This window comes from Microcebus murinus, chromosome 23 (assembly GCF_040939455.1).
Source record: "Microcebus murinus isolate Inina chromosome 23, M.murinus_Inina_mat1.0, whole genome shotgun sequence".
Lineage (NCBI taxonomy): Eukaryota > Metazoa > Chordata > Mammalia > Primates > Cheirogaleidae > Microcebus > Microcebus murinus.
Window position 1 is genome coordinate 26374630 of NC_134126.1, and position 27886 is coordinate 26402515.

The window sequence follows — 27886 nt, forward strand, 5'->3', positions numbered from 1 at the left end:
AGCTGTAGGGTTCTATTCTGTTCCCCAGGACTTAGCTCCAGAAGCACCCAGCACTTGTAGTTTCTGGTCCCAGTGCAGGCCTCGTCCTCCGGCTTGACACAGGGAGAACCGAGGCCCTGGAGGGAGGCGGAATGACAGAGAAAGGCACAGACAGGCTTCGCATCAGACAGACCCAGCTCAGACTTTCCCTCTGCCACTTCCTAGCCGTGTGATCCTGCTATAGACACTTTTTTTTTTTTTTTTGAGACAGAGTCTCACTCTGTTGCCTGGGCTAGAGTGCCGTGGTGTCAGCCTAGCTCACAGCAACCTCAAACTCCTGGGCTCAAGCGATCCTCCTACCTCAGCCTCCCCTGTAGGGACTACAGGCATGTGCCACCATGCCCGGCTAAGTTGTTATATATTTTTAGTTGGCCAATTAATTTCTTTCTATTTTTAGTAGAGACAGGGTCTCGCTCTTGCCTAGGCTGGACTCGAACTCCTGAGCTCAAACGATCTGCCCACCTCGGCCTCCCAGAGTGCTAGGATTACAGGCGTGAGCCATAGCACCCGGCCCTGCTATAAACACTTAACATGTCTTATTCTGTAAGATGGGGAGGCCCACCTTGTAGAGTTTTAGAGATTATTCATTTTGCATTCCCAACGGTTTGCATACCAACTGACATAGAATAGATGCTCAATAAACACATCAAGCTAAATTGATAAAGAGAGAGAAGCTAGTTGAAAGCACTATGTATATTCAGTCTCAGGAAGTGCTAGTTTCTTTTTCCTACCCCCTTTTGGGGAGTGAGATGGGGCATTTCTAAAGCAGTGAACCTGCCTGCCAATGTCCCTACCCACAGGCTGCTCCAGAGCTGGGACAGAGAGGCTGCACTGCCCTCCACAGGGACCTGAGGGGTGGCTCTAAAACATTCCCAGTTCAAAAAGCCTAAGAGGTTCAATTCTTTCCTGAAAACAAGCAGGACACCCCCAGAGAAGGAACCTGCATGCAGTGCCTCGAATGGAGATTCTGAGTGCCCCACATTTCCAGAACTTTGGGTAAACAAAGCTCCAGATTTGGCAGAAGTTCCTCCTTATTCTTTATTAATTCCTCCTACCACCCCTCTAGCTCCCCACTCTCAACTCTGTGCGCTCCGTGTGAATTATTGCTTTGCTGCTGCGTGATTTGATTTCATCTAGAGCTGCTTAATGCTTCGGCTGTCCCTTGCTGTGTTTATCTTATTGTTTCCCAGAACAATCGAGTGCTTCCTCTGGCCCTGGCAGCCTCGTCTTGTTCCTGGAGCCTCCTGACCTGCCCGAGCCTCTGCAGAGCCTAGAGCTGGAACAGCGTTTAAAGGTGGGGCTGGGCTAAGGCCTCAGCCCCGGGTTCCTGAATCACCCCACACCATTCACCTTGCATGAGCTCTTGTCCCTTCCCTGTCCTTGGAGTTCAGAACGCTCTCTGGCAGATGCAGAACAAGAGATCTGGGTTCCTGTTGCCTGTAGGTCTTCGTGTCACTGGCTTCTGGGTGGCAAAGGGAGAGGCCCAGGGGGATGGGGCTCTCTGTGCCTTTGTGAAGTGCAGTCTGTCATCGGCCATGGGAAGGAGTGGCGCAGAGGCCATCCCTCTCAGTTCCACGAGCAGTGTGCATCAGGGATGCTCAGCCATCCTCATCCTCCCTCTGCTGATGAGGAGCCACATTTGGATAAGGCAAACTGGCCTCTGGAGCTCCCCACCCACTCTCTCCAACCTAACCCGCGAACACTTAGCTTTCTCATAGTAAGTGATCGGTAACTATCCACCACCTTCACTGTCCTCACTAGCCAGGCTATTAATTCCCAGACTGTCCCAAGAGGCAGAAGTCCAGGGAACAAGTGGTTCCTCTGGGCACTCCTCCCTGCATTCTGGGAGAAAGACCCCCATGGCCTGACCCCCTGAAATTCAGGAATCTCTAGCCCCAGGCACCCTTCGGCTGGCCCTGCCCACCCTCGGTGGAACATCTAGGGCAGATTCTTAACATGCACAGAAATAGAAATAATTATACATGGAAATGTCAATCTGCAGTGTCAAAGCCCCGGTGATTGACCGACAACTCGCTGGGGACTAGTGCTGGAAGCATCTGCATGCCAGGGGGAGGGCGTGTGCGCACGCATGCACTCGTGCGTGTGTGTGTGTGTGTGTGTGTGTGTGTGTGTGTGTTTAGTGTGGAAGTAGAGGGGTTCTCTAAGCCTAGCACATCTTAGCAACCTCCTTCCTCGTCAAGGACCGGAAAGACCCTTGGCCTCTTTCCCCTATTCCTCTCCTCTCCTGGCTCAGTGCAACCCACAGGCCAAGTTTTCCAGGCTCCTGCGCCCCCTCCAATTATCCGAGCATTTAGGGCCAGGCTCCCAGCGATCCTCCAGGGAGCCTCGGCCTGCTGAGCTGTGACCCTCAAGCTTAGTTAAGGTTTGCACGGCTCGGAAGGCAGGGCCAACGACAGGCACCCTGGAAGTTGCTGCCGCCACGTGTGTGTGTGTGTGTGTGTGTGAATGCATGTGCAGGAGAGAGGGAGAAAGAATCTCAGAGACGGAATTTACCAAAGACTTCAATCTATAAATAATTCGGGTCATGAAGCGCTACAAAAATAAACTTCAGCTTGAATCCTCACTCTCGCAGTACCAACTGCACAGCTGCGGATGCGCTCTCTCATTAGCTCGCGCGCGGCTCGATACGGGCAGCGCCAGCCCTCCGCCACCTCTCCCCTTTACAGGTCTGAACGTGCAGACGCACACACACCGCAGCGTGCACGTGCAACACGCATACACACCGTACACACATACACACACCACAGTGTGCACATACAGCACACATACACATGCCATGTGTGTACATACCATGCATATACATACACATGCCACATACACACATACCACACTGTGCACATGCAACACACATACACATACCATACACATACACACCATTCATATACATACACATGCCACACGTGTACACACCATGCAGATACATACACATGCCACATGCATACACACCATGCATATACATACACATGCCACATGCGTACATACGATGCATACACACACACACCACACACATACACACCACATTGTGCACATGCAACACACATACACATACCATAAACATACATGTCATGCATATACACACATACACACACCACACTGTGCACATGCAACACACATACACATACCATACACATACACACCATGCATATACACACATACCACATACATGCACACATACCACACATGTGCACACTAGTACACACCATACACACAGGAACACACCGTACACATGAGCACACACCACACGCAGCATATAACACACACACCACACACATACACAGACGTATATACCATGCATGTACACACACCACGCCCACATGCATACATACCACACATGTGCACTCAAGTACACTGCACACACACAGGCACACAAACATATGAACACACAGCATATACACACACACGTAAACATGACACACATGCACACATGCCACATGCATGCACACACCACACACATACCCACCAAACACACACACATATATATACACCACATACATACACACATGTGCATGCCCACAACACACATGCACATAACACACATATGCGCGTATAACACACACCACACACATACACACAAATCACACACATGTTGACATGCAACACATACATTCATACACCACGCAAGGCCAGAGTCCTGACCCAAACAGAGCTAGAACCAAGTGAGAAAGGCCCCTTCAAAAGTGAACTTTAGGACATAAAGTGGTGAGACCTGCTGAAATTACTGCTGACCCTCAATAACTCCGTATCAAAAGTCTCATCTTCTCCAAGTACTCAGGTCTGAGAGACCAAGTTTCCAATAAATCTGGGCTCAGACATAGCAATAACACCTTTACATTCACATTGCACTTTACATTTTCCAAAGAGCTCACGTTTCTGCTCATGCCTTTCAGCTTAGGCATTGCCTCCTCCAGGAAGCCTTCCCCTCGGGGCCTCCTTCAGGCCCGGCGAGCTGCTGCCCCGCCCCCAGGCTGGTCTCCCTGGATCCCCATGCCACTCATTCTCTTCTCCCTGGGGTGACCTCTGTGTTTGCGGAGACTTAAACCAGGCACAGTGGCACGTACTTGTGGTTCTTGCTACTCAGGAAGCCGAGGCAGGAGGATTGCTTAAGCCCAGGAATTCAAGACCAGCCTGGGCAACATATCAACACCCTAGGAAGAAAAAAAAAAAAAAGACTGTAAGAATTGAATCGTCCATTTGCTCATCCCCAGGCTTCCTGAGGGGGTCCTATATCATTTATCACAGTGTCCCCAGCTCTTCCTGCAGGCTTACCTCATGGCAGGCACGTAATAATTGAATATTGGACAGTACTGAAATTCATAGAGCTATAACTTACTTCAATTTCACAATATCCTTTCTCAGCTAGGAAGGATGAGAATTACTACCCTTATTTGGCAGCTACGGAAACTATTACATAAACAAGTGAAGTGACTTGCCTGAAGTCACACAGCCAATTAATGAGAAAATTGGGATTAGATCCCAGCCCTCCAGACATGAGGCAGTACCTCCCCCGGTGTGGTGCCGCCTCTCAAAGCCAATCTCTTTCCTGCCAAGAGGAAGGAAGATTCCCAATTCTCCTGCTCTTCTGCAGCTCTTGCAAAAAAAAAAAAAAAAAAAAAAAAAAAAAAAAAATATATATATATATATATATATATATATATATATACTATTACTGCTACAACTGCTACTACTACTAATAAAGTGATATTAGAGTACCGAATCCCAAGTAAGGGCTCCATAATTTAGGGCTAACTAGAAAAGAAATTGATGTGCAGGAAAAGGAGTTTGGAGAGGACTGCAGGTGAGTTAATTGGATATGCTGATTTGAATTGGATGTTCAAGTAAAGAGGACATCATTAATTTCTGTACAGACATAGCTGTGATTTAAAGGAAAGATACTAATAGGGTTACTATTTCATACTCACGGAATGCCAGACAGTAAATCTCCCCTGAATTTTACCTCACACACTCCAGCCCCAAAGCCAGCCCTGATAAACTGAGCTTAAGCTCCCCTCCCCCCCCCAAAACATTAGGATCTGAGTTTATTGTTGCCCCCAGGAAATTGTCCCACTTTGACCTCGGGGGTCTGCAGGAGGAAGGGTGGGCAAGAAGAGAGTTTGGATGTTCAGTGTCCCCATCTACTCTGTCCCGCTGCACAGAACGGCTCCGTGGGCTGATATTCTGTTCTCTTAAGCATGTCGCAAAGTGGCTAAGCATCTGGACTCTGGGTGTGAATCCCGGTTGTGCGGCTCTTCTGCTGTGTGGGCTGGGGTCAGTTGCCTGACTTCCCTGTGCCTCCCATTTCTTACCTGTAAAATGGAAATCGTTATGGAATTTACCTCAATGTACTTGTAAAGATCAAGTGCATTAGTTTTTGTTACATGCTCGTAACAGAGTCTAACATGCTGTAAAAACTGTGTGAGTGATGGCTATCATGAAGTTCTGTAGGGGAACAGGGTCCTTTGAAAATTCACCGAGTCTCCCACTGCCTTCGGGCACGGCCGCATTTAGCCACGAGGCAAAAGAGGTTGTCCTAGGTTGATTTTAAACTCAATCCTCCTAGGAGGAGTTTACTCCTGAGAAAGAGACTGCACTCTCCTGTGGGCCACCATTCTGTAGTCAAGACTCTTCCTAAAAGGAATTCTCACTAGAGCAGCCTGAATCTCCTCGTGCAATAGTTTAGACACTCAGCGAAGGACTGTCACCACCTTCTGTAGCAGACTGTCCTTGTGCTACCTGCCTTCTGAGCCTTGTCCAAGCAAAATGGCCCAGTAGTTTCTGCATATCCATTGCGGTCAAGCCCTCCCCAGAAGATGAGAAGTCTAACGGGAAAAACATACACAAGTGGCTTATTCCACGGTCCCTGTCACCTCCCTCCTCTGCCCTGTCTCCAGGCTCCTCCACCGCCTGGTTGGAGACTGGGACCTGCATAGCCTGGGCTTGGCCTGGATTCATGGCCTCTTTCAGTTTATTGTTGTCCTTGTGGCCACTGAGGCCTGGCCCTGAAGACATAGGCTTAAAAGCTGAAGAGAGCTGTCTCTGGGTGGGACAACCTAGACTAGACTCTAGCAGTGGGCTTTTGTTCTGGGGACTCCTTAACTGTCCCCCCACCACGAGGCAGATGTCTGGAAACCCCAAACTCCCTACCCAAGAGTGAGAGAGATGGATAGTCACAGCTTGAACCCCACTAGGACCCTTGTCCCCAGCCACTCCCAGGGCCGTCTCTCCATCAGCCACGTGCTGTCCCCTGCCACACAGCTAGGGGACTGGGGCTCAAACTAGCGCCCGCTTAGACGAGCTGGCAGGGCTTAGGCAAGAGGAGCTCCAAAGCCCTTACCGCTCCAGCAGTTTTTACAAGCCTGTGATTCTCCGTGGGGTACACTGAGCTGATTGCTTCTCCCTGTGGTTCAGAGAGGAAGACAGGCTCAGAGGGACACCTCGCCTGCAGGTGTGCCATTAAGCAGAGCGCAAGCCCAGGTGAGAACGGAGTCAGAAGGGACCCCCAGGATGCCTGGGTCCCGGACCTATACTCTGCCCACACTGGGGTGCTACCGGGAGGGAGAGGAGGGGACCGAGCGAGGGGAAAGGCTGCCCGCTGCTTCCCCGTTGCCCTCCTGCTTCCTGCCTCTTGCCTGCCAGCCCCTGCCCGCCTCCTTCTCCTTGACCCTCTGGCCCCCGGGCCTCCATTCTCCATCTTCTCTGGCCATGTCTTAAAGGGTTACGCAAGCTCAGGGCAGACGCCGTGGATTACGGGGTGAGTGGGGAGCCGCAGATTCCTTGGCCAACACTGCCCTTCTTTGCAGGGATTTAGACCAAATGAAGTAGGATAGCTTAGTTCAGGTTCAGCACCAACAGCATTTTCTGTTCTCGTTTGGTTTTAGCTCTGACGTTGGAGCGTTATGTGGGTTTGATGCTGGCTTCAACAGTTACGTTAAAAGATTGAGGTTGCAGACAGGGGAAAAATCAAACCCGTCTGATGAAGTCTCTGATTCGGTAAAAAGCGAATGGTGGGGACCGGTCCTAACTGAAGGCAGCAGTGCGTGACGATGACAAACATTATCTTTGGTTCCATCCCAGCTCTCATCTGGCCATGAGTGCTGTCTGGTCCTAGGGACCACAGCGGGAGGGCTGGACCTGTGGTGCTCATTCTATCTTCTGCCCTTGTGTCCACGCCTTTCTGGGATCCACAGCAGTGGCCAGGCTGGGGACTGGTGGCTGCCTCGGCTGGCAGGGAGTCCACCAGCCTCCTCGGCAACTCTGGGCCAAGCCTGAGGGAGGGGCTGGTCCTACAGCTCCAAGCGCTGAGCCAGTGCCTTAGGGAGACTTCGGTCTCCCTGGAGAGGAGCGGCTGTCACAGGCAGGGCGGGAAAGACACTGGGACATGTTCCCTTCCGAGACGGGGTATGGCTCCACTCAGACAAGAAGCAGAGCCCGAACCTCTCATTTTATGGAAGCAGAAAAGTGAGGCCAAACCAAGCAGAAGTCATGGCAATCACATCTTCTCTCTGCCACCTGCAGTGGCCCAAGATCTTTTGTGACTAAAGGCCGAAACATTTCTGGAAGGGTCTCACAGAAATTTGCATCTGTCCCCCTAAAAAGAGAATTGGGCTTTGAATGTTAAGGGGAGGCTTTTCAAGGGTGGGGTAGTTTCCTAGACAAAGCTCTTTGTTCTTCCTTCTGCTCGAATCCTATAATCAGAATTGCCCTGCGTGGAGGGTAGTAGCCTCAGCCCAGAACATCATTGTGGACTCCTGGAGTCTCTCTCTGCCCTATGAGAGTGACCCCTGACCCCATCCCTGGGAGGAGGGGCTCTAGTGACAGAAGACAAGGCAACAGCTTTGAACAGCAGGAAGCCAACTAGCTGGATAGAGAAAGAGCTAGCGTGGTGCTCAGGGGAATGAGAAGAGGCCAGCCCACAAGGGCTGGCTAGGGCTAGGATGGCTGAGAAAGGTGACTTGGTTCCATTGAAGCTACTTCCTCAACTTCAAGCCCAGCCCCCCTGAGTTACCTGCCCCCCTGTTTCCAACCCTGGGGTCTGGGCACAAGAGCCTCAGGCAGGAATCTGCTGTGTCTGCCACTGAGAACTCCAGGACCAGTGCTGCCCACCCTGCCATGGGCTCATGGTCTGCTTCCCACCCACCCCTGGTCCAGCCCAACCTGACAGGCACAGCCCGTGCCCTGTCTCAGGCCCTCAAGTATGCAAATTCTCAGGAGGGTAGAGAAATAGGAACAGAAGTCCTGGTCCCACTCCCCCAATTCTGCAATAAACAATGCTGTTGTCCCTCTCCACTCGGCCAGTAAGGACTGAAAATGCATCTGTCCATCCGTCCTTACACATGTACTGTGACGTCAGGTGCCAAGCTTGGTGATGGGGGTGAATAAGTCATGGGGCCTTGCCCTCAGGACTCTCGGTGTGGTGGGAGGAATGGGAAGAGGAGGAGATGGTCAGGAGTACAAGAGAGGATCCAAAGGACTCGAGGAAGGAGGAGCCTTCATCTAAAAATCTTGCAAAGAAAATGTCTTTTAGCCTCTCACTTTGATTCGGCCCCAAAGAGTCCAGGATTTGCTATCAGGTGGTGCACAGTTCACGTTCTTGCAACACGCTTTTCTCAAGCATTCCCTTTTATCCACCCCCAGCCACGTTCCCAGCCCCGTGCTAGTCCTCAGAGGGTTATAAGATAAATGGAAAACATATCCGTGCCTTCAAAATGTTGACAGGACTTACGCACATCTGAAGCAATTAGAGAACAATGCGAGTTGGTAGTCAATACATGTTAGCTAGTACATATACAATGAGCAAATCAATTGATTATAATCCTGGGACAAAATGTCTGGTTAAAAAAAAAAAAGGCATCAAAGTGGGAGCAAATTAATTAGCCATTATAGAGATGGGGGAAGGCTTCGTGGAGGAGGTGGGGCTTGAGCAAGAGGCTGTGTAGACGGGCAGAGGACAAAGAGAACAGGCTGGAGTGTGGCGAGTGTTGGTCAACAGTCAACTATTATGCTGGAAACAAGAAACTGGGGGTGGGGCACATCCAAATCAAGGGCTCCTTGCCACCCACTTTTTGTATGACCATAGGGACCTCTTTCCTTCAGTATCAGGTTAGTGTTCAATATAGGGGTTAGCCTAGATTCGTATTTCTCAAACCATCGGGCCAATAGCGTCAGCATCACCCGGGAACTTATAACAAATGTGCGTTCTCCGGCCTCGTCCCACTGAATCAGAAATCCGGGGGGTGGGCCCGGCGGTGCACTTCACCAGGCCCTCCGGGTGATTCTGAGGACAGGCTGGTTTGAGAACTGCTGGACTCCGTTGCTGCTTCCTGACCCTGGCTGCTCATTAAATTCACCTGGGGAGCTTTTAAACCCAAAGACGATGTCTGAGCCACACCCACTGAGATTCTGATTAATAGATCTAGCCCTGGCATGCATATTTTTTAAAACTCCCCAGATGATTCTACCGTGTAGCCAAGGCTGAGAAGCACACACTGGACTAGATGGCTTCCAAGTCCTTTCTGACTCACTTTCCTGGGTCTAAGCCGGATTCCTGGCTCCCTGCATCGCACAGGGTGCATTTGCAGACAGTCAGGGCATATGTTTGGGGACAGAAAGACCTTCCTGAGATCTGAAAATCCTGACTCTGTAGATGACCAGCTTTTTGGTAGTGTGTGCAATTGTCCGCCATTGCACCTGCACCTGCCACAGGTGAGGAAGCTGTGTACAGATGCCGAACCCCCGACCCCACCGCAAAGGGGAGTACACGAGCACACACTCGCTTACACACGCGTGCATCACATGGTGCTATAAGTGTATATAGACACACGCAAGAATAACCATGTAGCGATATTCAAAATCATTCCTAAGGGCATGTGACCACACAAATAAATCAGAAGTCCCAGACCCAGAGCACTCAGACTGCTTGGGAAAGGATTCCTCTTGGTAGGAACTGGGCTGTTTGAATAAGTGGCACTTCCGTGTATGGAGTGGCAACTAGGGGCTTAGCTGTTGTCTTCCGCAGGCTCCCTGCGCTGGACAGAGGCAGGCAGCCCGCAGGGGAATGCCGAATGAAGATGCTAAGGACATGCGTGATTCTCTCTTGCAGATCCGGGCCGATGGTCCTCCCCATGGTGGGGTCCAGTATGAGATGGTCTCCGTGCTCAAAGACGGGAGCCCCATCCTCCGGGACATGGCCTTCTCCATCGATCAGCGCTTCCTGTATGTCATGTCTGAAAGGCAGGTAAGTGCTGACACCCACCCCTCCATCCCTAACTCCAGGAAACCTTCCATGCTCTGTCACCTTTGTTCAGACGCTGTGCAGTCTAACAAGAGAGACCTCTGGCCTGTAGCACAGGGGTTCTGCAAGAGAGGGAGAGTCCTTGTAGGCGTTTGCAGGGAGCCAGAAAGCAGCAGCCGGGGGCCAGCCACTTCCCGGAGGCTCCTCGCTAGGCCGCAGCCCCTGTCTCAGCGAGGTGATGAACAGCTCTGCAAGAACGGGCCAGACTGCGCGGAGCAGCTTGGTGTGATTAGGAGGTAGATTTACTGCTCTCGGGCCCACAGAGTCTGCTGCTCAAGGGAGCCAAAGAGGTGTAAATAATCCGGGCCTCCAGGCTGGGCCCACTCCTGGGAGAGACAGACCCAAGGTAGGGCCCCCAAAGGAGATAAAAATCTTAGCCTGAGTCTTAGACTGGTGCAAGAGAGAAGCTGGTCAGCCCTGGGAAGCTGAGACTATGCCTGTGTAGACGGGGAGCCCCGTGAACTTGACCTCTGCCCTCTGCTGGATGACAACTGGGCAAGTTTTTTCCACCCTCTCGCATGGATAGAGCGTCATTCCCCCAGATCGTATTGCCTCTGAGTCCGTGTGAGCAGAAAAGGCAAATGCAGAGAGAGCCACGGTGACGGGAGAGAGAAGCAGGGGAGACAGGAGGGGCCCCGTGAGATCAATGGGGATCCAGAAAGCTAAGCAGAGCCCTCAGCCGGGGCTGCTGCTTCGTTCATTCACTCGGTCAGCGAGTTCACCGTGGCTCAGCAGCAGCAGTGGTCTTGTCATTTTTTCTGAACAGGGTGAGTAAGATAAAAGCTGAAGGAGGAGAAAAGGAACAGTGAGTCTGTCTCAGCCGCTGAGGACGCTGACTTAGGCCAGAGAGGGGTGCTGGTGGGGTTGGAGCCCCTGCGAGCTTCCGCTGTGTCATTCTCAGAGTGTCCTGCAAGGCGTCCGGGCGTCCTTCATCGGTGTCACCCTTCCCAGAGCTCTCTTTACCTCCTTGCCTTTTGAATGCAAAGAGTCTGAGTTAGAGGGTGAGGGCTGGGCGGAAGGAGGAAGGAAGAGGTGAGTGGGCACACGCCGGCATTAAGGGAAGCAGTGATGCAGTTCTAACTTGAAAATTACTTCTGGAGCATAGATGACACAAATCATATGCTAATTGCATGCAAATTACACCCAGATCCTCTTGAACCCACCTGTCTCTTGCACCTTCTTTCATGCCGTGGAGGCATAAACAGGTCCAGATGGGAACTTGGTGGAGTTGGAGGAGGCTTGGGCTAAATGAGAGGGTTAGATAGGACAGTCTTGGAAATAAACTCTGGCCTATTATTCCAATAAAACAGTCAGTGGGCCTAAAGAGAACCATTACTGGGCACATATTTCCCAGGAAGTAAGTACTGGGAAATCATCGAAATGAATGGGACTTGGTCACTATCCTTAAGTTGATTATAATCTGTTAATAACAAGGGAGAGAGACGTGTACCCAGATATCTCCGTAACAGCAGATTGAATTCTATGAATGCTCTGCCTTTTCTTCCTTATTCTTTGTTTTCAAGACAAAAATTTATCTTTTTAATAAAAATGGTAGATGCTCACCATACAAATTCAAGCAATGCATACAAGAAAGAAAATAGCAACAAGTCACCAAATCTCACTACCCAAAATGTAAACACCATGTTAACATTTAGTGGATGCCATTCCAGGCCCTTATTCACAAATAGATTCACACTTATTCATGGACAGCTGGCAACCTATATGGGTGGATAAAAGGATGGTGAGAGGGACTGAACAGACCCACATTTGATGGGATATTGTCGAGAGACACTGTGTATAGCTGATGACCAGACAGACAGCTCTAGGTAAGAGCTCTTTCTTGGGTTCTCTGAGCCCAGTGAGGTGGAAAAAGAGAAGTGACCACTGAGACCTTAGTGGAAGTCAGAAGGTGCCATTGCACACCTTTTGGCTTTGTGTCTCTTTCTCAAATGGGATGCTTCAAAATGCAGCCAAGGAAGAGGGGCTGGGTCAGGGCTGGGGGCTGATGAGTGGGCTCCAGGGAACATAGTGACCTCCTGGACCCAAATCTGATGCCATCTCTGAGAGAATCAGACCCGGCCAAACCAAGGGTCCACATAGCTTATTTGCAAATATTCTCTCCTTTGTCCTCATCTTCTGCTTCAGGTGCCCAGTTCTTGTGACAGCTGGCACCAAACACACAGGTTTAGCAGTAGCCAGACACGATGAGCAGATATAGGAAGAATTGGTTTTTTGTTTTTTTTTTTAATGCCACGGGGCTGTCTCTGCTCAAGTGAGATATTAGCGGGGCAGACCCTGTACCCGGTGGGGCCGCAGTCAGGAGGCAGAGTCTGCAGGGGATTTGCGATGGAGCTCTGAGGCCTGTCACCTGGAGAGCCGTAAATCGTGTAGAAATAGGTAGCCAGGTGACTTCACCGGGAGCCGGGTCCAGGGACGAGGGCCAAGAACAGCTCAGGAGGCCCATCTGTCTGAGGCCGGCTGTGAGCTGAGCATCCCCAGACAGCTCGGTCTCGCCGAGGAAGCAGCTGACTGTGCGGCAGGAGAACAGTCAGTAAAACGAAGTCAGAGGTCCTGGGTGCTAGTCCAGCTTTTGCTAGAATGAGCAGCATGACCCTCTCCAGGTTGCAGTTCCTCCTTTACAGAGCAGAGGAGTTGCATCGGGTAACGGGCTTGTCTCTGGAGTCCGAGGCTCCGATTGGGCTCCCATCCCCCCAGTCCGTGTATTCGAGTGGCCTTGGACAAGTCACTTAACCTCAGTGTGTCTCACGCAAGGTCAACGTGAGGCTCAGCTGAGACAATAAATGGAGAATTTCTTATTATACTGCCTCACGAGCCACATAAACACTGGTTGCTGAGATTCCATAGGGCCTATTCCAGCTCTCGCACGTGCAGAGAGTGCAGACTGTGAGTATTTGATGAGCAGGACAATAAGGGGACGCCGGGCCCAGCCAGCAGGCCCCAGGAGCCCCGTGTTCTCAGCCTGGCCCCACCTCTGACTCCCTGGGGGAGCTGGGCCCTCTACTTCTCAGGGACTTGGTTTCTCCACCTTTAAAGATAGAAATGATAAATCTAACTTTGAGATCTTAAAGAGATTCGGGATTCCTCTCTCTCCAGAAGATAACACTCAAAGTATTATACAATGGGCTTCAGGTTAGACCAAAAGAAGAACTTTCTGAAGAGGCTGTGAGGCCGTGTGTGCTCAAATGAGGTTTTTTTTTTCCTGAAGGGCGAACACTCTAGAGAGAGTAAGAGTGCTGGTTTGGTTATGGGCAAGTGTGCAGAAGCTCCTTGACTTACAGTGGGGTCACATCCCCATAAACCCATCATAAGTTGAAAATATGTTAAGTTGAAAGTGCGTTCACCACACCTAAACTACCGAACATCATAGCTTGGCCTTGCCTACCCCCAAACATGCTCAGAACACTTACGGAATCCTACAGTTGGGCAAAATCCTCTAACACAAAGCCGATTTTATAATGAAGTGTTGAATGTCTCATGCAGTTTATTGACGACTGTACTGAAGGCGCAAAGCAGAGTGGTCATGTGGGTACTCCAAGTGTGATTGGTACTAAATGCGTATCGCTTTTACAGAATCTTAGAGTCAAAAGTCGTAAGTCGTGCCATCAGAAGTTGGGGACTGTCTGTATTCCTCTTTGAGGCAGTGATTTAAGACTTCGTAGTTCTCAAAAAATCCTAAGACCTTCTAAGCCATCATGGGAATGGGGCTTCCCATCGCTTCTCTTGGTGACAAATCTCTGGGCAGCCCACTGCCATCCCTGCCTTCCACCCTGTCCCCAGCCCTTGTCTCTCTGTTCCTCCTCCCTTCCCCCAAAACATGGTACCTGCAATATCCTCGGGGCCGTGACAGAGAGAACACACTGCTAGAGGAAAACCAAGTCCTGGTCTCACGTTCTTCTTTTGGAGGTTTTCATCTCCCCACAGAACTGGAACAATCCAATATATCCAATATAGCACTTGTGTGTTCTCTTTCCCTCCTCTCTTTCTCTCTCTCTCTCTATTAATTAATTAAATGTAATTAAGAAATAGGACTAGTAAGAAGAGTTGGGTCGTTAGTGTCACTGCCTAACAAGTCAATATTAATGTGCTGTTAATAGATCTAAGGACAGGCCGGTCCCAGGGGGAAATTTGGGAACTGATTCCCCAGTCCTGCTAATTGCCCGGGTGCTCTCCGGCGAGGACGCCTGGCTCTTCCCCGGAAAGTCAGCCCCAGCCTCACCAGCAGTGACTCAGCAGTCGTGATGGGCGTGAATGCAAGTTACTCCCATAGCCCCGGCGTCTAATGGAAGGCAGACAGTGAGTCTAGGGGAAATCAGGCTACGAGCCAAGTGAAAAACTGAGCAACAAGATGAAAAGAAACTCGATAGCCCCAGTTTCCACCCAACTCGTCAGGCCGGCCACTCCCATAAAGGGAATATAACTATACTCGGGGTGGATGGGAAAAGAGTATAGGGATGGAAGCAATTATTCCATTTTATACTTTAATTAGTTTGAATTAGCAGAGGGAATAGAGGCATAAAATGATCCAGCGAAGGGTGAAATGGAAAAAGGGAGTCAGGGTGGAGAATGGCTGTGTGGAGGCTGGAAGGGGCCTAGGAGCAGCTGAAGGGCTGGCGATGGGGGTGCGTGTTTGGAGTGGGGTGGGGGGGCCGTGGATTCGGCTCTCTGTGCCAAGGATCAGGGAGGCAAAATGGCATAGTTGTTAAGAGCTGCTGCGGGAGTCAGACCGACCTCCCTTCCACAGCCACGGATTAGGTACATGGTTTTGAGAGAAAGTTACTTAACTTCTCTATGCCTCAGTTTCTTCATCTGTATAATGAGCCTACCAATATTAACTCTTACAAGGACTGGGAGAATATACATAAATTACCTAATGCCATGACACATTGTCAGTGCTTTCGGTAAGTGGTGGCTATTATCATTAGCAGTAGTACTAGAACTTCCCGGGACCTCAGAAAGATCTAGAAGCATCCCCACTATAAATTATGGCTGGGACACAGTTCCCAGTTTCACGTGGTGGCCTCCAACCTGCCATTCCTGCTGCCGCCTCTCAAAGGGTGGCTCAGAAGCCCCTGTCCTGGCCAGATGACAGCATCGGGCTGAGTTGCTCATAATCTGCTATTTATTTTAAAAATCCAGGAATGTGCCCAGCAGACTAAACAGTCCTGCTCCCTTCAATACGCTCGGAGGCAGCCACTGGCCCACATGTGAGGCCCAGGAGGCCAGTATGGCAGGCATCTGTGGAGAAAAGGGAGGGGGACCCTGAGCCCTGGCCATCCCCCAAGCCCTCTGGGCCCTGTCCAGCTGCATGTGTGGATCCCTGGCCAGAAGGGGACTAGCCATGGGGCTTGTCATTTCTGACCCCTCTGGATAAGTAACCAAGTCTCAAGTTCACTGCAAAAGATGAGGCTGCCATTCTCCAGGTAGTAAATGCTCAGACCCCAGTGCTGGGTGCTCTTCATGTGCCTGTAGCCGGCATACTGTTCCGGTTACGTGTTGCTGTGTAACAAACCACCCTCAAATTTAGGGGCATTAAAAAAATTTATTATGCTCACAGACTGTGTAAGCCAGAGATTCAGATAGGGTGCATCATCTCTGTTCTATGACGTCTGCAGGGATGACATGAATGGCTGGGGGTGACGAGAATGTCTAGGTGCTGGAATCATCTGGAAGCTTCTCCTCCCGCAATAACTGGCACCTGGGAACTAGAATCTGGGATCAGCCAGGACTATCGGTCAGAGTGCCTTAGACTAGGCTTCTCCATGTGCATTGGGCTTCCTTACAGCATGGTGGCCTGCAAGACAGTCAGACTTCTTGGCAGCTCAGGCCACCAAGAGTGAGCACTCCCACAAATAAGGTAGAAACTGCATTGCCTTTTTATGACTTGGTGATGGCTGTCACACAGCCAGCTGCCTCTTCTACTTCCTCTTCGTCACTCTGCTGCCCACCACCCACAGATTCTGATGCATGTGCTCCGTGAGCACGCTTTAAGGACCAAGGCTTTGACACGTCTTTTCGTCTGCCAGGGTCATGGAACCACAGAGCATCAGAGCCAGTGAGGACTGCAGAGATCACCCATTCTGACCCCAGATGAGGAAGAGGAGGCCCAGAGGGCATCCCGTTTAGCTGCTGCTGTCCTCATTGTACCCCACCCAGCAGCCACCTCCAGAGTCCATCAGAACTGGCTTGATTTGCCAAAACGCATGGGGAAGCCCCAGTAGCTTCATAGCTTGCTGTTGATTTGCTGAAGGTTGTGGACGTCCCAAGTGAGGTCCACATCAAACGTCTGCGGGCCCTGAAAGTGCTTCCAGGAAGCCTGTGCAGGAATCCATCTGGAGCAGGGTCCCCACTGCCTGGACATGGCCCCACCCCGGGCATGCAAGGGCTCTCTGGGCAGTCTTCCTGCGGCAGTGCCATGTGGGCTGCCCAGGAGTGGGTCTCCTCCGTGACCCAGCTTCAGTGTGCAGGGCAGTGGGACCTCATCCCCAGGGAATACAGGAAACTGGTTTTTTAAGGACCCCTGGCTTAAGTATTTTAAGAGAGTTGGGGCAAAGAGAACTTTGGCCTGGAGTTATCAGAAACAAAAATCATTTTGAAAGACTAAAGCCACCCTGCCCTGAAGGTCTTCAATGCAGAAGTTCATTGCATTGGTTGAAGACGCTACCCCTTCAGGGGGGACAGGATAGAAGGACAGGCCAGCCCTCTAGCGTGTCATCCGGCAGTGCCCAGTGGGCTTCACCAGAGAACTAATTCTGGTTTCCTATCAAGTAAGTACTAACCTGGATCTTGGGCCAAAAGGAAGAACTCTTTTCAAAGGGGCTATTGTGATGCACTGGGTAGTAAATTTTCTACCTGCAGCCCAAGCTACTGAACTGCCAGGCCCCTCAGGCACCTACAGACCTTGGGGAAGGGAAAGAAGGAACATGGGGAACCGCACTTCCAGATGTCCCTTGCTCATTTATTTTGACATCTCAGACTGTTATTTTGGTTGTGCACGTTTGTTTAGTCCAGGCGATAAGACTTCCCAGGGCGCAGGCGGAGCATGCCAAGGTGTATTTTTACAAGGCAGGCGAAGTCTCAGTAACAGGAGACCTCCCTTCTGCAGGGGCTGGAGGCCTGGGCTGAGCCGAGGGGGAGGGAATGCGAGGGGGGCAGGGGCGAGAGTTGAGCCTTTGGGACTCTGGGGAGAATTACAGAGTTTGAGGATTAGGAAAGTGAGGATAAGCGAATTGCTGCTGCACTTTTGTTTTAAAATGTGTCACTTTCAATCCAGGTCTTTGATGCACATGTGTTTCTGGTTAAGGACCGGGGACCCCAGTGTGGCCCAAGAGCTGAGTGTGCTCACATAGTGCCTGTCTCAAAGGAACAGCAGAATCCTGTCTCCTGGGGGAGGGCGGGGGGGGCGGCAAGGATGAAGGGAACAGTGACCACCTCAAGCTTGGGTTTTGATTTTTCCCTCTTTCTTTCCCCCATTTCCAATGTCAAAGAACAAAGAGGCTAACAGGGAGCTGATTCCTTGGCCGTTAATATTCTCATTGGAGCACTTTTTGTAAATATTTTCACATGAGGGAAAGGAAATGCAAACCCACCCTGTTAATCAGATGCTTGGCTTGCTGTATTTAAGAGAGAAAACTCCAGCCTTGTATTTTAAAATCCTTTGGTTTGGAAAGAAATGGTTGAATACAATGCCCAGGCAGGAAGAGGGGGAGCCAACTTTCTCTAAATGAGCAAGGGGGGCTGGAGATTCTCTAATCCTTGGCCACGGATTTGATTTCTCTTGCTGCTACTGAAGGCTGACACTCTGCCCCGAGTGATGTCCCTATGACTGGGAGGTGGGAGATCGTAGTGTCCCAATACCAGAATGAACCCTGCCCTTCCCTGCTCTTTTAAATATGGAGGAACTGATGCCCAGAGAGGGGAGTCCCTTGCACAGCTCGTCTTCTGAATTACCAGGAGAACCCCGGGTAAATCCTGATTAACCTGGTCCAGCCCAGCATTCCTTTCCCCAACTTGACAAGTTTCACTTAGCCCAGGCAAGAAAGAACACTGGCTGTATTTTAAAACTTTTAATTAAAAAAAAAAAAAAATTAAAAACAACCCCAGGCCCAAGAGAGTCCCCGAAGATGTTCCCAAGGGTCAAATTAAAATAGGGAGAGATTTGCATATCATTGCATATCATTTGCATACACAGACTCATTCATTCAACAGACCATTAAGTGTCTACCATGTATAATGCATAGAGCTGTCTGCTGACAAGTCATTTGCATATGCAGATGCAGACAGGGCTGTCTTTCCAAGTCATAGTCCTGCAAAGATCTTATAAATAGGGCTGCCCTGAAGACAGGTACCTTCTTTTTCTTTTTGTCTTTTTCAATGCAACAGCAGCAGCGCTATTAAGTGTGTTTTTGCATAAGAGATAAATAAAATAGAATCCCTGCCCTCAGGGCTGCCACTTTCTGGAGGGGAGGAATGAGGTGTAGATAAATAACCAGATAAACAACAAGAGAAGGTTATGTATCTATGCATCCCAGCAGTGCTGCCGAGGAGATGTGCAATGTGTTCAATGATTGAAGTAACTCATACCACCAGGAAGGGACTTACTCTTGCTCCTGCGATACTCGGGGCCACTGAGACAGAGGACTCACCCTTTCCCTAACACAAGGACCCAGCACTGGTTGAGACTCAGAGATTATCGAGTGAATAGTAGCCCTTTATTTTACAGAAGAGGAGAGATCTGGGGGGCGGGGGGAAGTGACTCCTCCTTGGGGAAGGGAGGGTGCAACAAGCCTCACGACTGACTGACTACCAGTTGTTTCCTGACAGCCCTGAAGAGTTCTAGAATCTCCCCTAACAGCCTAGGTTCAAGTCCTGGCTCTACCACTTACCGCTGTGTGACCTTGGGCAAGTTGTTCCATTTCTCTGTGCTTCAGTTACCTTGTCTGTAAAATGGGAACAATTATGGCATCTGCTTGAGGATTATATTAGATAAATTAATACATCAAAAGCACCCTGAACAGTACCTGGCACATGCTCCCTGCTTAATGAATGTTAGTGGCAGTAATTATATTTTTATGGCTGGGTCCCCATGCATCATCGCCGGGCCAAACCCTGCAGACACGCTCTGCAGAGAGCCACACCTGAAAAAGAAAACTGGCCCGCCCTGCTTCTCCTCTCAGCTCTTCCTTATTTCAGACATGTTGAAATCTAACTAATATTTACGTCGTGTTTTTCTTATTTTAGTTTTCAAACATGACCGCAGCTCATGAAACAAGTCTGGGAGATAAATATTATTATCCTTGCCTTGCTTATAGATAAGAGCCCTGACATTCAGTCTGGCTAGGTAATTTGCCCAGGGCCACAAAGCTGTCCTGAAGCAGGGAGGGCGGGGAGGAGGACTCCACCTCACCCTTCTGAAGCCAAATCCACGCCTCCCTGGGCTTCCCGAGACAGCGCCCCCTGGCTGCCGTCTGGCTGCAGGCGGCGACTCCCCCCCTGCACTCCCCCTACCTGGCTCCACACTGGGGAAAGGGCTCCAAGGGCAGCTTGCAAGGCTCCAGGAGGCCCTCCTCACTTGACACCTTCAAGGAGACAGGAGCAGGGCTCTGTTTGTTTTAAAAATCCATGGAGGGGCCGGGCTGGTGGCTTGCAATTGTAGCACTCTGGAAGGCCAAGGCTGGTGGATCACTCAAGGTCAGGAGTTGGAGACCAGCCTGAGCAAGAGCAAGACCCCGTCTCCACTAAAAATAGGAAAAAAATTAATTGGACAACTAAAAATATATAGAAAAAAAATTAGTGGGTATGATGGCACATGCCTGTAGTCCCAGCTACTCGGGAGACTGAGGCAGGAGGATTGCTTGAGCCCAGGAGTGTGAGGTTGCTGTGAGCTAGGCTGACGCCATGGCACTCTAGCCCGGGCAACAGAGTTGAGACTCTGTCTCAAAAAAAAAAAAAAAAAAAAAAACCATGGAGGAAAGCAAGCGCCGTCCAGGCCCTGCACAGACAGAGGAAATGTCTCTGGTGGTTAGGAAAGAGGGAGAAAAAGCAGAGCACCCTAGGAAGTCACTGCTGCCCTTCATGTCCTGCAGCAGCCAGGTGCCCCAGGGGCACTCTCTCTCCTCCTTACAACAACCTGGAAAGAAAGTTATTAGCACCTCTGTTTGACAAATGAGGGAGTCCAGGTGCAGCAAGGGACAAGGTGTTCCTATTACTGTCAGGAGGCAGAGCCAGGAGTGAGGGGCAGATCTGTGTGTTTGCAAAGCTCCTGCCTTGCCCACTGTCCCCCTACCACCAAGGCAGCCCACCGGGGACCCCAGCAGGTGACGTCCTGACTCACCTGCACAATCGCCTGCCCTATCCTCAGCTCCGCCTGCCTGGCAGAGGAAAAACCTTTGCACGGAGGGCAGGTGCAGGATACCTACGAGTGTGGCACCGAAGCCCCCTGCTTCAGCCTCTCCGGTGCTATTTCAAGTCTGAGCCCCGTAAACCGCGATCAGCTCAGTCACTGGCCCTAACAGGAGGTTCTTGGGCTCAAGGAAGCTCAAGATGGTGTATGCACCATCTTGAGTCTTATCCAGCCAAATGTTGGGGTCCCCGTAGTGACACCCCGGAACTCTGCAGCCTGCTTTTTATCTCCTTCCCGGAGCTCTGCCTGGTGCTCCCCGTGCTGAGTTGCGGTAATTGAATGTGTTTTATTTAGACCATAACATTTAGTGCCACTTTGGATTTCCAATTAGGCTTCAATCAGACGCCGAGAGTCTGATTCGTTTTGTTGTTTTGATCAACACAAAAGATGGCAACATCAGAGGAGCCGTCGTGAAAAGTTATTTCCATCTGCTGATGACTAGGACAGTTTCTGTGGTGTGAAGATTCAGGTTCAGAGGTGTCGAGGGAAGCATCAGCCGTCAGGGACAGGGAGGGGGAGGAAAGAGGAAGAAAGCAAACCCTTGGAAATGAGCACGATGCGAAGTCCAAGGTGCACGGCTGGGACTTGGCAAGGACCCTCCACCTTCGGGAAGGGAAAGGAGTTGGCGCCACGCCTGCAGGTTTCTCCTGCAAGTGGCTTAGGTGTGCACCTTCTCAAGGCTTTTATTGGCGGGGGTGGTCCCAGGAACACAGGATTCCCAAGAGGCAGGAAGCTGACCACTGGTCAATTTCTTTGGGGAGAGGCCTCTGAACTTCGCAGCCAGAAGTGGCCAGCTGTGCTGGTTTACAGAGATACGTGGAGGCTTCTCATCAGTGCCTGTGAGTTCTGGCCGGCTGCTCACACGCGCTGCCTATCAGACAAGGTTTCTGCCTGGGCTTGGTCGCTGGGATGACATTTACAACCAAACTTCAAACTGCCCGGGAGGTGGGGGTACGAGGGAGGCGGAGGGATGGCAGAGGGGACAGGGAGAGGGGCTGGGGAGGGGTAAGGTAAGAATCTGCCTCTGTTAATTGTCAAAGAGTTGTTCACCAGTGCTTCGGAGTCAAGGCCAACTGGGGCCTCGCTTTCCCCACTGATAAATGTGTTTCGGTGACCCTTGCAGGCATGACATTTAGTGTGTTCTTTCTAGCCATGAAGGTGCATCAAATGCAAGCTGCGTGCACCGCACTTAGAGGCTGACCTGGGTCCAGGTGTGCGTGCGCTTGTGCCAGCAGGGAGGCGAGATGCGAGCAAACAGCCCTGAGTGTTCTGGGGGTGTAGAAGGTCGTCTACACTATCAAGCCTCTTTCGTACAACACGATTGCATGCTCCTGTTAGGGCCGGGACAGGTTCAAGCTCCTCCGGGTTTGCACCGTTTTCAGAGCCCACCGTGGCTGCCTTTCTCCAGCTGGCCCTTTGACCTTTCCGTGGCAACCAGCCCGGGCCGCAGCAGCTCTGGCCGGGTCTCCACTGCACAGTCTGCTCGGCGCGTGCTTAAATTCCCCGAGCCTTTGCAACCCTGCATCCAGCAACCCTCCTCACCTCGCCTCCCCACCCCGTTCTTGCCAGTCCCCACCCCTGCAAACAGGCTGAGGTTTGAAATTTCCACCAGGTGGAGGGAAGGCAGGCTGTGTCATCCGCTTCTGGTGGCTTAGCGAATAGTCCAGGTTCAGCCTCTGCCTCCAGTACTATTTCATGATGAGAAGAGGGAGGTGGGCACAGATGTGAGTCAGGGGGAAGAAAGATCGGAAAGGGAAAAATGGACAGAGATGTAAACAAGGTCTTAGCCACCGAGGAGCTCGTCAAACACCCTTTGAGGACCTGCTGTGCTCACAGCATAGAGCTGGTCCTTGGACAGTCACACATACCCGAGGAAAACAGACAAATAAGCCGCGAATTACAATACGGTTTGCAGAGTGCTGGGCATACGTGCGAGGTCACCATCCAATACCGCCTGTGAGTCAAACGAAGAAGGCTTCCTGGAGGAGGTGATGTTCTAGGCAAATCACAAAAGGGGAGGGACTCACCTAGTGGAATACAAAGCAAAGGAGTATCCGGTGGAGGAAAGCTCGGAGGCGTGAGAGAGTTCAGCTTATCCAGGGAATATTCCCCCAAACTTGACATTGTCAGAGCTGAAGGCAGAGATGAGGAGGCACCCATCCTCCCAGGATTTCCACAGCACCCAGGTGAGCAACCTTCAGGTGGGCTCCACCTACCCACCCTTCCCAAGAGGAGAGGAGCCTCGGCCCCCCAATAGAAGGGACTTCGGGTTCTCCCGGCCCCCGCTGCTACGACATAGAACTTGGGAGGAAGCGACCGTGAGCCCAGCTCCTGGCGCTCTGTGGCTGCAGGCCACCGTCAGACCCTCTGGACAAGCCACAGATCTAAGCAGCAGCATCAAGAGAAAAGATGCCAGCGCTGGCAGAACGCCACCACTGAAGGCCACTGTGATCGTGCCACTCTGCTGCCCTGACGACAGCCATGTCTCTGACTCTACAGCGGGGAAGACTTCTGCCCTCCCCAGGTTCGTGGGAAGAGGATAGAGGAGACAGTGTGTCCATTTCACTCATTCCCTCATTTCTATGACTTTTATTGGTGGCAGAGACTTTGCCTATCTGAGCTGCTTCTGTCTCCCCAAGAGATATCATGGTGTTTGGTACTTACTAAGTGTTCAATAAACATTTGTTGAAGCTTAGAAAGCAAGCAAGCAGAGGAAAAAAAGGAAAGAAAGGATACATGAAAAGGCAGCATTATACCCTAGTGTGGACAGCTCATCTCTAGAGACAGGTGGAACTGTATTCGAATCTTGGCTCTGCCACTCCAATCGATATGGCCTGGCTTAACCTCGCTCAGCCTCAGTTTTCTCTTCTGTAAAGTGGGGATAACAATAATACCTACCTTGTAGGACTGCTGAGAAGATAAAATGGCTCATCCCTGCACGAAGCCCGGGACAGAGCCCAAGCCAAGCCCGTGGACATGGCGGCAGCCCAGCCCTGTTCTTTCTCCCTGGTGCAGCCGTGAGCTCCCTCTTTCGCTGCCACTGAGCCCCCCACAACTGCCACAGTGCTCATTTTTCATCCTTAAGTCATCTGCCAGTTGCATCTATTTCTAGCCTCTGTCTTATGAGACAAGAATAAGGAAGGAAAACAGATAACTGTGGAGGCTCATTTGCCAGTTGTCAGCTCCCGCCGTCAGCACAGCTCTCTGTCTGCTTCTCCCTGGGTGCCTGGAAAAATCGTTGTGACCTTTTATTTACGGGTTGATCTAGTCAGCACTTGCTTGTGGGTCTCTCTGCCCGGCCCCCGGCCCACCCCGGCATCCCCACCCCTCCATCAGCTCGGTGTTGGCTCCCTGGCCCCTGCCACTCACCGTGCAGGGCGGGCGAGCTGCACTGGGCCCCTGAGCCTCCCTGTCCCCACGATCAGACTCCTAAGAGCCTGTGGGTGCAGAGAGGAGAGGCAGCCAGAGTTATTGATCTTCCATACACGCTGCTCCCAGGGAGGACTTCCGCGGCGGATCCTCTCCTTCAGACCTTCCTCTTCCTGCCCCGTTTCACTGAGGAGCTAAGCTGAGGTTTAGTTTAGCAAGTGACCTGCCCCAGGGTGACTTGGTAAGTCAGCAGCATTGCTCAGGAGCGGACATGATTCTCCAGCCTCTCATCCCGGATTTCGCCCTTTGAGCTTCACCAGGGGTCTCCTTTGCATCCGTCACCTCCCAACCCCTGCCACTCCTTGCACGATGAGCTCCGGGCCTGGCTGGCCTGCCCGTCGCGGCCAGCAGCAATTTCTGCTTTCCTTTCTCCTACTCCTGGGCTCAGCCATGCATTCATCTGCAGCCCCTCTGCGCCAACTGGGCTGAGGTGCGCAGCGCAGAGAGGGTGGCCGTTGGGAGTGGGGACAATCATAGTGGTGTCAAGGAGACAGAGGAGACTAACAAGTGTGTGCTGACAAGAAGATGTGCCACAGAGGTCCCAGGAGACTAGGGCCGAGCCAGGCAGACCCAAACTACCGATGTCTTGATTGCCTGCAGGATTTAACAGTATGCACAGCGTGTGTGTGTGTGTGTGTGTGTGTGTGTGTGTGTCTGTCTGTGTGTGTGTGTGTCTGTCTGTGTGTATGAACACGTATGTGTCTCATACCCAAATCAGCATCAGGAAAACATCATCCAAGGTAGAGTATGGTTTTCTCTCTCCATCTTCCTCACACTGTCTTCCTTGGACTCCCCAAAGCCTCCTTTGCCCATGTCGGAACTGGCAAGCTTTATACCGCCCCCAAATTTGGGGAAGGGAATTTCAAAAGCCTCTTCTGCAAGTCAGCTCCCTGCTTTCCAAGCTCTCTTCTTGGCCCTCGCTGTCAGCATCAATTTTCTGCAGGGAGTGATTTAACCTTCATTTATTCATTAATTCTTTTTTTTTCCCCCTTAACTTCATTAGGTAAGATTTATAAAGGTGCTGAATTGGAAAGGTCACCTGTCCCTGGGCCCAGGACACAGTGTGCCTGCGTCTCTCCTGGTGAGCTTCCTTCCAGGCGTGCTCCGGAGGCAGGGAGACGAGGGGAGTAGCAAAGGAGGGAGTGGGAGTGTGGCCTGTGGCTCCCGGGAACAGAGGGCAGGCACGTGGATGCCACGGCTCTGGTCACTCTCCCGTGTGACCCGGAGTGGCATGGCAGCTAGGACAGGCTCTGTGTTAAGCACATCTGGAATCCTGGCTGCGCCCTTTCCCTAAGTTGCATATTCTCATCAAGCTCTCAATTTCTAGAATCTACTCCCCCAGATTGCTGCAAGGGTTAAGTGACAGAATGTATATGCCACGCCATTCCATAAACCGTAGCTTCTTTTTTTTTTTTTTTTTTGAGACAGAGTCTCGCTCTGTTGCCCAGGCTAGAGTGAGTGCCGTGGCGTCAGCCTAGCTCACAGCAACCTCAAACTCCTGGGCTCACGCAATCCTCCTGCCTCAGCCTCCCGAGTAGCTGGGACTACAGGCATGCGCCACCATGCCCGGCTAATTTTTTCTATATATATCAGTTGGCCAATTAATTTCTTTCTATTTATGGTAGAGACGGGGTCTCGCTCTTGCTCAGGCTGGTTTTGAACTCCAGACCTCAAGCAATCCGCCCGCCTCGGCCTCCCAGAGTGCTAGGGTTACAGGCGAGAGCCACCACGCCCGGCCTAACCGTAGCTTCTTAAAAGATCCTAAATTGCTCCGGACCAGCCCTGGCAGTGTCGGGCAGTCATTAGATCATTAATCACTAGAGACTGGGTGCACAGGAAGTCTGTTTGATTCCCCCAAGAAAACGAAGCCCACATATTCCATGATTGATCCCATCTCTAGAACCACAGGAAAATCCTAATCTCATGGAGGAGCCAGGAAGAACCAAAACACCGTGTGGTCTCAAGGTTGCTTCCCAGGGTCTAACAGATTTCTGCAGAAAGTCATGCTAAACTGCCTCAGCCTCTCTGCCATCACCATCTTGCCCTCCCCCCTTGGCAATTGCTCATGGTCATAGGCCTTTTCCCAAGTCCCCAAGGCCTGCTGGGCTCAGCCACGAACCACCCCACCTTAAAGAGCTGTCTCTGTCAATACTGGCCTCCCTAGAAGGCGAGGACACAGAATGCAGGCCCAAGAGCCATGCGGGTGTTTTGAGCTTGTTCGAAGAGGAGACTGTCTGCTTGCTGCCACCTCCTCCATGCTGTCCTTCCTCCTTGTGTCTCCAACAGCACTCAAAACCATCCCAATCTACCCCAATTAGAATAGATTCAGTTCTCTGAACTTTTCTAGCTTTTATGATAAAACCACACCTGGTAAATATCAATCTATCTGGTGTCTTCCCCCGTTAGGCTGTAAGCTACTAGAGGACTGGATGCAGGTCAGAGGGAGCCTGTCCCCTCCCGGTGCCCTTTATACAGCCAGAGCTCAATCAGTGTTTGAGAAAATAATGTTAGTACGAAAGCACAGAGGAAAGTGGGCAGGCAAACCTGCCCTGCATGCCAAGCTCAGAATATTGGGTTTGAATATGATCACAGAGGATTACAAGAATTAATTTTATTTTATCTAATATTCCTTGAGTTGGGGCTTCTGGAATTCAGCATGCAAATTTATGCTCCTAGTGCAAACTGGAGCATGCCCAGATTAAGGGAGAAAATTCCAGTCACCTTATTTTTTTTTCAGAACTCCGTTTGCCTCATCTGGGATCACCTACTTGTTTGCCAAGGATGTGCTAAGGGATAAATTCTGATAGAGGAAGGAATTGGAGGGCTAGGTGAATCTGACCAGTGCCCTCTCTGTGCTAGATGGAATGCAGAGAGACGCTGATGCATGAGTGACAGCTATCCAAGGAGCATGGGGACTTCCAGGCAGTAGCCACAGGAGGCCAAAACTGCTCCTCTGGTCCCCAGACAGTCTCCAGGAGTATGCAGATCGCTTCAAAGTGTTATGTTAGTTAGTCCATGTGTCCTCAGGCTCCCAGATTTAATGAGATTTTGGGAACACTGTTAATAAACAATGCCTGACCTTTTTGGAGTGGCAACATCGTATTATTTCATGAAATATGGCCCTACACAAAAGGCCACTTCCTATAGTTATTGTTACATTTTGAAATGAATGTGGGTCTAAAAATGAATTTGGTTCAGAGAGTCCCACCGTATCCACTGAGATAACTAGAGATACTAGTCACTGAACACCCCCAATAGAGAGTGGCCAGCGTTCATAGCTGAACTCTGCAGTTGCAACTCGTTCTCTGAGCTTCTTCCCTGGTTCTTCAGCTGTGGCCGCCACTGCTACCACCGTGTCTGGCCTAAGGATGCCATAGCTTGTGGCCAGCTGTGGACAATACTCTCTCCCTATAATTCAAGCTATATCAATATTGGAATTTATAGGAAAGAAGGGAGGTCTCACATATATAGCAAACATATTTTGTCAGCTCTCTTTAGTTGGGTTTGCCTAAAGCATATGCACTGGTCAGTGGTATCTCTGGTTCTATTATTCATGAAGTTCAGTTTCTTTACCTATGGCCTTAGACTAACATCTAGTGGCCATGGGGTAATGTTGGTAGACTTCAGGACAGAGAGTGAAGCTACACATATAGTTTAAGCTTTAGATATTTTCTCTCTCTGGGATCAAC

General features: G+C 50.9%; 1 protein-coding gene across 1 annotated transcript in view; it reads left to right on the top strand.

Annotated features, from left to right (window-relative positions):
- PLXNA2 (plexin A2) overlaps positions 1 to 27886 on the top strand; it is a 208407-nt gene that overhangs the window by 87532 nt on the left and 92989 nt on the right. The window contains exon 4 of the mRNA XM_012758763.3: positions 10157 to 10291. Coding sequence (XP_012614217.2) covers positions 10157 to 10291 — 135 coding nt within the window. The remainder of the gene's footprint in view (positions 1 to 10156; positions 10292 to 27886) is intronic.